This window comes from Chiloscyllium plagiosum, chromosome 2 (genome assembly GCF_004010195.1).
Source record: "Chiloscyllium plagiosum isolate BGI_BamShark_2017 chromosome 2, ASM401019v2, whole genome shotgun sequence".
Classification (NCBI taxonomy): Eukaryota; Metazoa; Chordata; class Chondrichthyes; order Orectolobiformes; family Hemiscylliidae; genus Chiloscyllium; species Chiloscyllium plagiosum.
In genome coordinates this window covers 116,375,656-116,388,004 of record NC_057711.1, presented here as the reverse complement: position 1 = coordinate 116,388,004, position 12,349 = coordinate 116,375,656, and the positions used below count along the sequence as shown (strand labels likewise).

The 12,349-nt window shown below is 40.8% G+C and overlaps 1 protein-coding gene across 5 annotated transcripts in view; it reads left to right on the top strand.

Annotated features, from left to right (window-relative positions):
• tjp2a (tight junction protein 2a (zona occludens 2)) overlaps positions 1–12,001 on the top strand; it is a 137,009-nt gene extending 125,008 nt beyond the window's left edge. For all 5 annotated transcript variants that reach the window (XM_043716825.1, XM_043716815.1, XM_043716834.1 and 2 more), the window contains exons 17-23: positions 398–608; positions 2,383–2,483; positions 3,996–4,220; positions 4,954–5,067; positions 6,359–6,730; positions 9,015–9,094; positions 11,492–12,001. In XM_043716825.1, coding sequence (XP_043572760.1) covers positions 398–608; positions 2,383–2,483; positions 3,996–4,220; positions 4,954–5,067; positions 6,359–6,730; positions 9,015–9,094; positions 11,492–11,672 — 1,284 coding nt within the window. In that variant the 3' untranslated portion in view covers positions 11,673–12,001. The remainder of the gene's footprint in view (positions 1–397; positions 609–2,382; positions 2,484–3,995; positions 4,221–4,953; positions 5,068–6,358; positions 6,731–9,014; positions 9,095–11,491) is intronic.
• Positions 12,002–12,349: the final 348 nt, after the last annotated feature.

Here is a 12,349-nt window from a genome sequence, read left to right as displayed (position 1 = left end):
ATATGAATAGGAAGGGATTGGAGGGATATGGGCCGGGTGCTGGCAGGTGGGACTAGATTGGGTTGGGATAATCTGGTCGGCATGGATGGGTTGGACTGAAGGGTCTGTTTTGGTGCTGTACACCCCCATGACTGTGTGTGTGTGTGTGTGTGTGTGTGTGTGTGGGGAGGGGGAGGGGAGGGGGGCATGGGCTGGTTTGCTCTTGCTGAGAGCCAGCACAGATACAATGGGCTGAGTGGCCCCTTCTGTGAGCAGTAACCATACTCTTTGCACTCCACCTTGAGGTGCAATATCTTAGATTCTTAAGAATTCTTAGATTCTCCAGAGAGAGAGAGAGAGACTCTTAATTTGTCCATCGTGCACTTGTCGTCTTGACGTTGTGAACCTTTGTTAACAGGATAAGCATGCTTTACTGGATGTAACACCCAAGGCGGTGGATCTGCTAAACTACACGCAGTGGTATCCTATTGTCATCTTCTTCAACCCAGACAACAAGCAAGGTGTTAAAACTATGAGACAGAGACTGAACCCAGGCTCTACTAAGAGTTCCAAGAAACTCTACGATCAGGCAGTCAAGCTAAGAAAGAGCTGTTCTTATCTTTTTACAGGTAAGAAATCTTACTCCATGCACCATTGTTTGGTACCATTGACTTGAAACTGAATTAGACTTGCCATATAAATACTGGCTATGAGAGATTATCAGAGGCTGGGAATCCTAAGCAAGTAATTCACTTCCTGATTTCCCTCAAAACCTATCAACCATCTTGAAGGCACATGTCAGGAGTGAGATGGCATTCACCTCATATGCCTGGATGGGTGCAGCTCCAATTAGACTCAAGAAGCTTGACACCATCCAGGATAAAGCAGCCGGCTTGACTGGTACTACTTCTACACACATACCTTTCTTCACCGATGTTCAGTAGCAGTAGTGTACCATCTAAACGGTACGTCACAGAAATTCATCAAGAGTCTGTATACAGCACCTTCCAAACCCATATCTAGAAGGACAAGGCAGCTGATACATGGGGACATCACCTGCAAGTTCCCCTCCAAACTATTCACTATCTGCCTTGAAAATATATTATTGATCTTTCAGTGTTACTGGGTCAAAGTCCTGCGACTCTCTCCCTTTTGACATTGTCTGGGTACCTATACCTCATGGACTCACCACTACCACCCTGAGGGTAACTAAGGATGGGCAATAAATGTTGACCCAACCAGCAATGTTCACATCTCATTAATGAATTAAAAAAAACGAAAACAGCACAAAAAGTGACATCTTGCCCCATCCCGTTTGTATTGGCTTTTTGAAAGAACTAGGGGAAATCAAAGACTGCGGAGTCAAGAAGTGTGGCACTGGAAAAGCCCAGCAAGTCAGCAGCGTCAGAGGAGCAGGAGCATTGACGTTTCGGGCATAAGCCCTGATGAAAGGTTCATTGTTCCTGATGATGGACTTATGCCTGAAACATCGATTCTCCTGCTTCTTGGATGCTGCATGACCTGCTGTTTTTCCAGCACCACACTTTTTTCATCTTAAAAAGAACTTCCAATTCATTTGACAGCACCTTCCAAACTCTCCATGCCTACCATCTAGAAGGACAGGGGTAGCTGACACGTGGGAACACTATCATCTGCATATTCCCCTCCCAACCACTTACCATTCTGACTTGTTAATTTATTGCTGTTCCTTCAGTTTAATTTTAATAACATGTCTGTGTGTATCCTATGGATTGCAGCAATTCCAGAGGGCAGTTCACCAATGCCAACTTAAGAGAACTGGGTACAGGTGATTAAATACTGTCCCAGTCATAGATACCTACATTCCCTGAACAAAAGGCCCATTGACTGAAAAATGAAAGCGAGATGAAATGTGCAAGTGGAGGTGGCCTTTTCCTCACTTATTATCCGGGGAATATAAGAAATGTTGTGAGACTCTGACTGTGCAGTAGATAGGAGGCTTGAAGCTGAGGACTAGTTTTAATGCTGATATAAATTTGCTGTTATATGGATGGGAGAAAGTCTGAGAAGCATTTAAATGTTCACTCAGACCACTTAGGCAAAATGGCGTGTTTGTGGCGTAAAGTATATCTAATAACTCTTGTACTGGCCTGAAGATTGACCTAAAGCTGCTAATGACAGATTAGATTAGATTACTTAGATTAGATTACTTACAGTGTGGAAACAGGTCCTTCGGCCCAACAAGTCCACACCGACCTGCCGAAGCGTAACCCACCCATACCCCTACATGTATCCCAGTGTGTTCTTGAGTGTATTATTGTGTTGGATTTGCTTCTTTCCAAATTTTCTTTTTCCTACTATGCAATTGCTTCCAAATTCTTGTGTGGATAAAAGAGAATTTCTTTGTGTTTTAAAATGTTACAGAAACAATTGATCTGAATTCCTCACACGATGGTTGGTATGGATTGCTGAAGGATCTGATAAGAAATCACCAGGCTTCTGCTGTTTGGGTTTCAGAAGGCAGGGTATGTGTTGAATGAGTCTCTTATTGCACCGCTTGCTGAACCACATTTCTTAGGCTAACGCTAACTGTTTTTGGATATCAATGGTTACATACAGTGTATACTAGTCATAATATACATACATAGCCAGTCATACACTCCCTCACCAACTGAGGTGACCACGAAGGAGACAACTTCTCAACCTCTCCCGAGTCACGGTGGCCCTGGGGTTAAACCACCACCAGTCATCTCTCCCGCTCTCACCCCTGTGAGAGAGCAGCCCAATGGTCTTAAGACTATGGCAACAGTTAACTTCACTTTTTTTCTATGCTATGCATTGTATAGCACTCAGTTTCATCAAGCAGGTTGTTTGTTTAATGCAGTGTTTTATTATCTATGGAGCCAAAATTTTTCTTGGTTCCTGCTATAAAATTTATTTATTAATTTGAGCTGTGCTGGTCAGTAATTAACACCTTTGTGTTGCAAAAGAATGACCGCATTTAAGAAGATATACAGGCTGCTCCTCTTAAGAGAAAATTGGATAAGAGTAAGTGTTACTCTACATATGGTATGTGTTCTCTTGCCCTTGCCATTTACCTGTCCATCCATTTTAGATTAACTACATTTCAATTAAGTGCAAGTTTCATGAGTTTTCTTCCCCTTCCCTGCCTCTACCTGCATCCCCATTCTGATTATACTCCAGTGACCATAACTGAACTTGCACTTCTTCCCCATAGATTTCCTCATTAAATTAACCTTAGTCATAATTAAATATGCCTCCTCCAAAGCATTAATAGTGCACAGTTTTAAAACGTGTTTAGGATTTTCCCAATGGGCTATCCAAATTATTAACTGCAGCATGCTTTATGGGTTATTCTAGGTAACTGCAATTTGTTAGTTCTGCTGTGAACTTGGAAGAATTGATGGGCCATTGAAGCATATTTATCCCAGTTACTGTTGTATAATCTTGCTACTATTCATAAATCATTTGGATTCTTTGAAGAATTAGCACAGCTATTTGCAAATGCTTGTAATACCAGAACACCACAGCTTGTATTCTGGAATGGAGCCCAGTATTTTAATGAGCTCTAATACTTGGGATTTATAAATGAAACAAGCATGTTGAAAAGATTTTGGTGCCCTAACGTACTGATTGACAAAAATAACCAGATCAAATTTTTGATCAACAGTTTGGTTTTGTTGGGAAAATCCTACTTGCTCTTGAGAGGAACTGAGCATAGTTTAGTATTTTCCCACACAGAATATGACTCACCTGGTTGCTTTGCTCTTGTTGGAGAAAACCAAAGATATTCTGAAACTCTTGGGGGATAATTGGAGGAATCCAGCATCCTCTTAAGAGGAAGTATGATTGTAAATCTCCCTTTCCTGTTCTTCCCACTGCCTTCCCCACAAAGAGCAGCCAGTAGTTGTTGATCTGTATTTACCTTTTGGGGGGTGGGGAATAGAAATGTCTCATGTGGACAGGAATATTGTTTCAGGATGATGCTTTACCTTGTCCTATCTTTTTAATTTTAGGCTGATGGATTAGGAGATGAAGACCTTGAGATGCATGATGACCGTATGTCTTATCTGTCAGCCATGGGAGCGGACTACCTCAGCTGTGACAGCCGACTCATGAGTGACTACGATGATACAGACACAGAGGGTGGAGCCTACACAGACAATGAGCTGGATGAACCAATCAATGAGCCTCCTGTCTCTTCTGTGGCTAGATCATCGGAACCAATAAATGTTGATGAGGTGAGAGCAACACAATCTAGATGTGTGTTTGGGAGTAAACATTAACTTCAAATGTGAAGGGTGCCCGCACATTAAATGATTATGCTGAGGATTAAAGGCACAAAAGAAGGCCATTTGACCTAACTGCATGTGAGTTTCCTCCCATCTTACCAACGTTACCTTCTGTTCCTTTCTCCTTCATGTTAATCCAACTTCCCCTCAAACATAGCTGTTCTCTTGATTTCATCATCTCCAAGAAATGTACATTCTGTCTCCATCTGGAGTGAAATAACAACTGGATTTTTTAAGGGGACATCGAGTATTTCCAAGCTCAAGCTTTGAATTTTCCAAATCTACCCTACAAACATGTAAATGGCAACCTGGTACAACAAGGTTTCTTGGTTTAAAAGAACTGCAGATGCTGGAAATCCGAAACAAAACCAAATTGCTGGAAAAGCTCAGCAGGGTCTGGCAGCCTCTGGAGGGAAAACAAAGTTAACATTTTGGGTTCCAGTGACCCTTCTTCAGATTCTTAACAAATATTAAAGGTATTTGTTGATATGTAAAATTCTGCATATTTGTACAAGATTGACAAAGTGATAATGTGGCTACAGTGACCAATTGTGTTGAGATTGGGCCCCTGAAAGTTGAGTTGAATTATAAATGTTAGTCTCTTTATAGTTTTGAGGGGAACTAATAGTTTAGATGCATCTTAAGATTGTTCAGTACCTTAACAATCTGATTTTATTTTCAGCGGAAACAGAGTCCAGAACCAGCCGTAGCAAGAGGTCAAATGAGGAGAGCTGGTAGCAGGGAAGTCTTGAGAGATCCCAGCCCCCCTCCCGATTTTAAACCTGAACCTCCAAAGGTAGTGAGCATCATTAATTACTTGATTTTGTACAAAATCTGTTCTTGCTTTTGTTACATTATAATCATTTTTAAGCAGAACCCATCACTCCTCCTGCACTCACCTGAGTTCTTGGTCTGACAACACCCCGGATTTAAAATTGTCTTTCCTTTCAAATCCCTCCATGGCCTTTGCTCCTTATTCATGGAACCATTTACAGCATTGTAACTTTTCCACTTCTGGCCTCCTTGTAGATCTCTGATTTTAATTGCTTGACCACTACTGTCCTTTCAGTTAGCTGGGCCATAATTCTGGAATTCCCTCCCTGAACTGCTGCACATCTCTTTCCTCTTGGTGAATATGCTACTTAAAACCTGCCTCTTTGACCTAGGCTTTTACTTGTCTATTCTCGTATCTCCTTGTACAGTGTGCTGTCAGATTTTTATAAAATGCTGCTATCTTGGGATGCTTTACAGTAATAGAACTGTGCAAATACAAGTTGAAATAAAAATATGTAAAGATGCTTCACAGGAATGTGTAAAGCAAAGTTTGACTGCAAAAGGTGATATGAGGAGAGGTGACCAACAGCATGACTAACAGGTAGGAACTAGGCAGAATTTTAGAATGAAGAGGGCTATGTTCTGACCTTGGGCTCAGCTGTATGGCCAGCAGTGAAGTGCAATGGAATGCAGAAGACATTAATTTTAATCCCATTTGCCTTCTATCCTGTCCTTTTTTTGAAACTGGATCTAGGGGACAACATTTTCATGCAGTGGGTGGTGCATATACGGAATCAGCTGCCAGAGGACGTGGTAGAGGCTGGTACAATTTAAATGGCATCTGGATGGATATATGAATTGGAAGGGTTTAGAGGGATATGGGCCAGATGCTGACAAATGGGACTGGATTTATTTAGGATATCTGGTTGGCATGGACGAGTTGGACCGAAGGATCTGTTTCCATGCTATACATCTCTATGACTCCACTGTGGTAGGATTTAAACACATGACTCCTAGCCCAGAAACATAATCACTGCACCTCTGCTCTCCACCATTTTCCCAGTTCTGATACAGGAGTATCAGCCTGGAACTTTGAAGTTAGTATTATTCTGCATTGAACTGCTGAGTATTTTCAACATTTACTGACTCACTTAAACCAGATCTTGTCATTATCACTTTGCTGTTTGTTGGTGGTGTGGGATCTTGCTTAAGAAAATCATGATGTGAAATGAAAGCTGCAAAATGTCAGTTGAAGATCATAGCAAATGGATCTGATTTAACACTTGTATATTCTTTTGTCTCCCATTTTTAAGGCAAAAGTTGAAGTACACTCGTATCCAAAAGAGCAACAAAGGCAGTATCACGATTCCAGTCGTGGATATGATTCTCGATATAGCAGCCCAAGTCCAGGGAGCAGCGAGCATCCCCGTGGCCAGGACATCCCACCCTCCAAGCCACAGCCCCCTCCCGTGGCTTTAAAACCCTCTTTCGGGGTTCGGACGGCGCTGAAACCCCCTGTTCCAGCCATGCCGCCTGCCGGTGAAGAGGAAGGAGACTACAGTGAGGAGCTGGGTGAAGGCAATGTACAGCAGTCCGTGCTGGGCAAAGTGAAAATATTTGAGAAATTGGACCACAAAGCTCGAGTGCAGAGGCTGCAAGAACTTCAGGAAGCACAGAATGCAAGAGTAAGGCAGTCCTACCACTATTTAAAGGCCATAAGAGCATAACTAGGAAGACAGCCCCTTAAACCTCCTGCAGCATTCACTAAGATCATAGCTGTAGCTTTGATTCTATTTTTACACCTAACCCCAATAATCCTTGGCCACCACATAAATTAAACCTGTATCTGACTAGTTCAAACATGTGCGATGACCCAAACTCCATGTCCCTCTGGCTAGAGAACTTCAGAGATTAACAACTTTGTCGGAAGAAACTTTTTCCTCCTTTTTTTTTTGTTCTAATAGAAGAAACCTTACTTTTTAAACAGCCTCCCCTGTGGAGTTGGCAGGGCTGGGGTGCATTGGTGATGGTCCTCTGTGTTAAAGACTTGGGGTATATTCTCTGATTCAACTTTGCTGCACCTTCCTGTCAGAATTTCAGCAGCAATCATTTTTTTGTGTTGTGTACTCCGATTTTAATCACTCATTGGCTGCTGAGTTCTCTAATTCTCTCCTTTTTAAACCTCTCCATTCCCTCTACCCAATTCATTTCTTTTTTCCCCCATCCCAAAATCTATTCAGTTACCCAAGTGTTTAGTCACCTGTTTTAATAACCTGATACAGAGCACACTAAGTGTTTTGTCCGGTAATTGCTTGTAGAATGTCTTGATGCTTTCAAGATGCTACATGAATGCATCATAATGCCCCCTGTCTGACTTCCCTTTTTGATCCCAATGGTGTGAAAATCCAGTGGGTACCCTCAGCATGGTAACTCCAGAGCGGAGTGTATGCTGGTGAACACTTGGCATTACTTCCTTAGTGGAATATCCATTCAGCCATTCGATTAGCAATTTCAAAGAATGTGAACAAATGGCGTTGTTGACAAATCAAAATGTTTGAAAACCTATCTGTGAAAACTGGAATCCATCTTCTGTGCAAGAGACCTGAAAATTATCCACGAAGCTCTTGCCATTAATGGTAAATAACCATTGAAGCATAAGAGTTGACCTTACTTGATTTAACTTTGCCTAATCAGTTATATAGTTTAAACCCGTTCTGACTCACTGGTGCAAAAATAACCATGGTTTATGTTCAGTTTCTCTTCAGCCTAATAGCACGTTAGGCAGCAACATACAGAATACTGCTCCTGATTTTACTCTTTCGCTGAAGATTCTATCCCTTAGCTGAAGCGTGATTATGCAGAGAATTATTGGAATTTACCGCTAGGTTTGGAAACTGCCCAGAGGCTTTAATGATTAAGCCGGAGCTCCCCCTGAAGATCCAATCTGAGCTAAATGTGTGGTCATGGGATTAAAAATAAAACAACAATCTAATCAGGTTGACCTCAGATGATAGACTTTTCACGTACTCAACATCACTAGTTTGGAAGCAGGTCAGTTACGTTGACTTGCGCTGTGTTTTAGAGGTTTCTTAAATAAGAGGGTTCCTTATTTATCAATGTTGATTATCTGACTCTTCACAGAACCAAATCTAAGAACATTAGCAGAAGAAATTTAAATTAGATGAGGTTTGTTTGTTGAAGCACAAGCTGTTCTGATCTAGAATGTTACCAATGGAAGCAGATTCAACAATAATCTTCTGAAGGGTATTGGATACATTAGTTGAAGGAGGGAAAGAATTAAAAGAGAGTTGTGGGAGAAAAGCATATGAGTGAGAATAATGAAATGATTCTTTCAAAGGCCAAGGACTGGTACATTGGATCAGCAGTCTATTTTGCACCATGATTTTCAATAAGATGGAGAGCAAGTTTTAAGTTTTCCCCCTAACCGCTTTAAGACAAACACTTATAAGAATTTAGGCTTTGTTTTTTTTTGCAGTTCAGTGGCTTGGATCTTCCATTTCCAACAGCAAGGCTGCATGCAGTGGATTAGCTATGGGAAATGCAGGGTTACAGGGATAGGGTGAGGTCTGGGTAGGATGCTGTGTGGAGGGTCGGTGTGAACTCGATGGGCTGAATGGCCAGTTTCCGCAATTTAGGGATTCTATGAATTCGAGCTTCCTGGGCAATTCCCAATTAGATCTGCATGTCAGCATTTCCACTTCCTCCTTACACAATCTTCTATCTTGCAGCTGGCCTTTAACAACCAGAGATCAGAAGATTGTGTCCAGATGTTTTTGGTGAAATATATAAACATACAAAAAAAAATAAAATCAACTGAGCACTTCTTTTACTGTACCTCTCTCCCTGTCCTCCACCTTTCAAACATTACATTTAGTCAGCATTGTGAATTGGATGCAGACATCCTAATGTCTACTTTGAAAAAGATAAATTCCTTCTTTGCATTTACAGCTGGAAATAGCACAGAGATATGCGGATATTTATGCAGTCCCTGTAAAACCACCTAAAGCTGAACAGCCCCAATTCCAAAGGTAAGACCAAGTACTCATCGATGCTTCATCTCTTAGCAAGTGGAACGGGAGAAGGCCATTCAGCCCCTTTCGAGTCTGTTACTCAATTACCGTCTCTGTTTTATATGCTGTAACATTTTCCTACTTTTTTTTTTTGTAAACTCTGACCCAACAAAATCTATTAATTTTAACTTTGAAAACGTTAATTCATCCCTGAACAGGTTTATTTTTTGATTTGGGGTGGGAGAGGAGGCAAAGATTCTCTCTAAGCTGTATGACTGACTGATGTGCACAGAACCTTCGACCAATCAGCATTGGTTCCGTTTTTATAAGGAGCTTAGCAGAAAAAAATGTTTGAAGGAAATGTCGGATGGTGTGGGGGAGCAAGAGTTCGAAATTTCCACAACCCTTTTATTTGTATGAAGGTTCTCTTGAGCAGTTTGTAATTTTAATCCAGTGCCCCTGTTCTGGGCTCCCCTTACCCCAGCCCAGCCAAAGAAATAAGTTTGATAGAGAGAAACTGTTGATTTCTTTTAATCATGTTAAAAGCTTCAATTTCAGAAGAAGGTGGATTGAATCACGTTATGATTGAAGGGGTTGATAGGTTAGATGGAGAGAAATATTTTCCTCTGCAGGGGCTGAACAGTGTCAGGGGTCAGAACTTTTAAAATTAGAGCTCAGGAGTGAAAGAAAAATCACTTCATGTAATGGATGGTAAAGAAAAAAGCCACTCTTTCTTCCTCTCAAAAGCATGTGAATGCTTGTGGTCAGTTGGAAGTTTCCGAGACTGCAATTTCAGTTGTGCAAGGGTATTCAGTAATATGGTTGAGATGTCCGTCAATGAGATTGAGATCTGTCATGATCTTCCTCTTCCCACTGTCTCCCTTTAGTTTTGGTAATAAACTGGTCACATCATGCCGTGGTTGCTTGCTGACTCTAGTTTGATTGCATGTCCATTTGATTTGTATTCTGCTGCTGTTCACTTTATATATTGGTGAGATTTTTGTTTTAAATCCAGTGCTTTGAGCCCTCCCTGTTCTGTATTCTCCTGGATGGGAATGGGAGGGGTGGACAGGGTTAATGTTCTGTATTGGTTGACAGGTTCCTCCTATGGCTGCTTTTCTCTTTCAAATCCCTAAACTGGAAAGCCCAGCCTTTGAAAGGCACTCCATCTAGTGGTTTCAACCGAAAGTCAGTACTGGTACACTGAAAATGGAGTTAAAAAAATCACACAACACCAGATTATAGTCCAACAGGTTTAATTGGAAGCACTAGCCTTCAGAACACTGGTCCTTCATCAGGTGGTTGTGGAGTACACAATTATAAGACAGAATTTATAGCAAAAGATAAGACTCTCATCTGTTAGTGACCAAGATTTGGAGATGCCAGTGTTGGACTGGGGTGTACAAAGTTAAAAATCACAAGGTTAAAAATAACCTGGTGTTGTGTGATTTTTAAGTTAGTGACCAAGTTAGTTTCACTTCTTTCATATGTAAATTACAAAACATTTTTTTTAGAAAGGTTAATCTGTGAACGTAACTCAGGTTACCAATGCTTTATAGCTAAATTCTCAACATCTTTATCCTGTCTGGGATTAGTATTGGTATTATTGTGTCTAAAGAGAATTTGGAAGTTGTAAATTAAAGAGTTCATGTTTTCTTTCCAGTGATTAGTCAAAACTTGCATTAGCCTGCATAGGGAGGATAAATAAATGAACATGCATTTTTATATAGAACCTTTTTTCACCATCTCCAGACACCCCAGAGCATTTCACAGTTAACAGAAGTTTGTGTTTTTTCATGCTGTGGTTACTGAATTAAAGTAGTGGGGTGTAAAGTTTTAAGTAGATCTAAATCTAAGAAAATACAGTATAGAAACAGGCCCTTCGACCCAGCAAGTCCACACCACTCCTCTGAAGAGTAGCCCACCCAGACCCATTCCCCAACCCTATATTTACCTCTGACTAATGCACCCAACACAATGGGCAATTTTAGCTCAGCCAATTCACCTAACCCACACATCTTTGGATTGTGGGAGGAAACTGGAACATCTGGAGGAAACCCACACAGACACTGGGAGAATGTGCAAACTCCACACAGTTGCCCGAGGCGGGAATCGAAACCTTGGTCCCTGGTGCTGTGAGGCAGCAGTGCTAACTATTGAGCCATCGTGCTGCCCCCAGTTGTGTCTGGTGCCACAATTCTAAATGGATAGCATCAGTTTTGAAGTCTTTTTGAGTTCAACATTAATTTTGTCTACACAGATCATGTCAGACTCATTGAGTTTCTGCAGCCCTTTGTCTTCTTTTTATCTCAGCAATGTTTGTTGCTTCTCACTGATCCATTCTACTTTTCAGGTTTTGTTTGATCATTAAGTTTTAATGACTGAATATTTATTTTCTCCTGTGAAAATCTCCAGGTCTCCTGAACCACAGAAGCCCCCATCACATACCTACCATGATCCCAGTGGAGCCATTTACAGTGATGAGGATGAGGATGAGGATGAGCAGTATCGAAGACAATTAGCTGACCATTCAAAGCGTGGTTACTATGGACAACATGCAGTGCAACCAACCAAATACAGGGACACCGAATTGTAGAAAACAATATTTTGTAATCCAAATTTTTTTAAAAACAGAAATTTACAAACACAAGCTGGAAATGGACAGCGGGTCCGTTGGTGCTTGAATTTTCAGCTGCTGATTGACTCGCTAAGTATTTGTGGCAGCATTTTTATTTTGATAGGTCTTTATGGAATAACCTACTTTATACCTTACAAAATGCTATTCTAACTGCCTTTACTGTATTTTTCCCTCATCATTTGATTGAAGTTTTTTTTTGTTGCAATTCAAGATAAAGAGCAAATTACAATAAAGTATTTGAGCTGACCAGATACTCTTAAGTAATTAGAGTTCTGAACAGTAACAAGTGCCTTTCTCCATGCCCCCTCTCTCTTTTTGAACAAAAAGATATATTTGGTGATGGTAATGACACTGGATTTTGGTTTGATTTGAGTGGTTTATTTTACTAACTGATCAACCGTTGTGGTATAAAGTGCTTGTAGGGACCAGAGAGAAAATATCTAATTTTGTATTGCCATTTGTAATTGATGTGTGTCTGTGTTTTGCACAGTTTTTTTTGTCTTCTAACCTATTGAAAAGGATATTGTTTTTAAACTGATCAAATAAAATAAATTGTATTTAAGTGTCACTTCTGCTACCCTCCTTTTTAAAGTACCAAGACCATGGGATTTAGATTAAGTTTTTAGAAAGTCCTG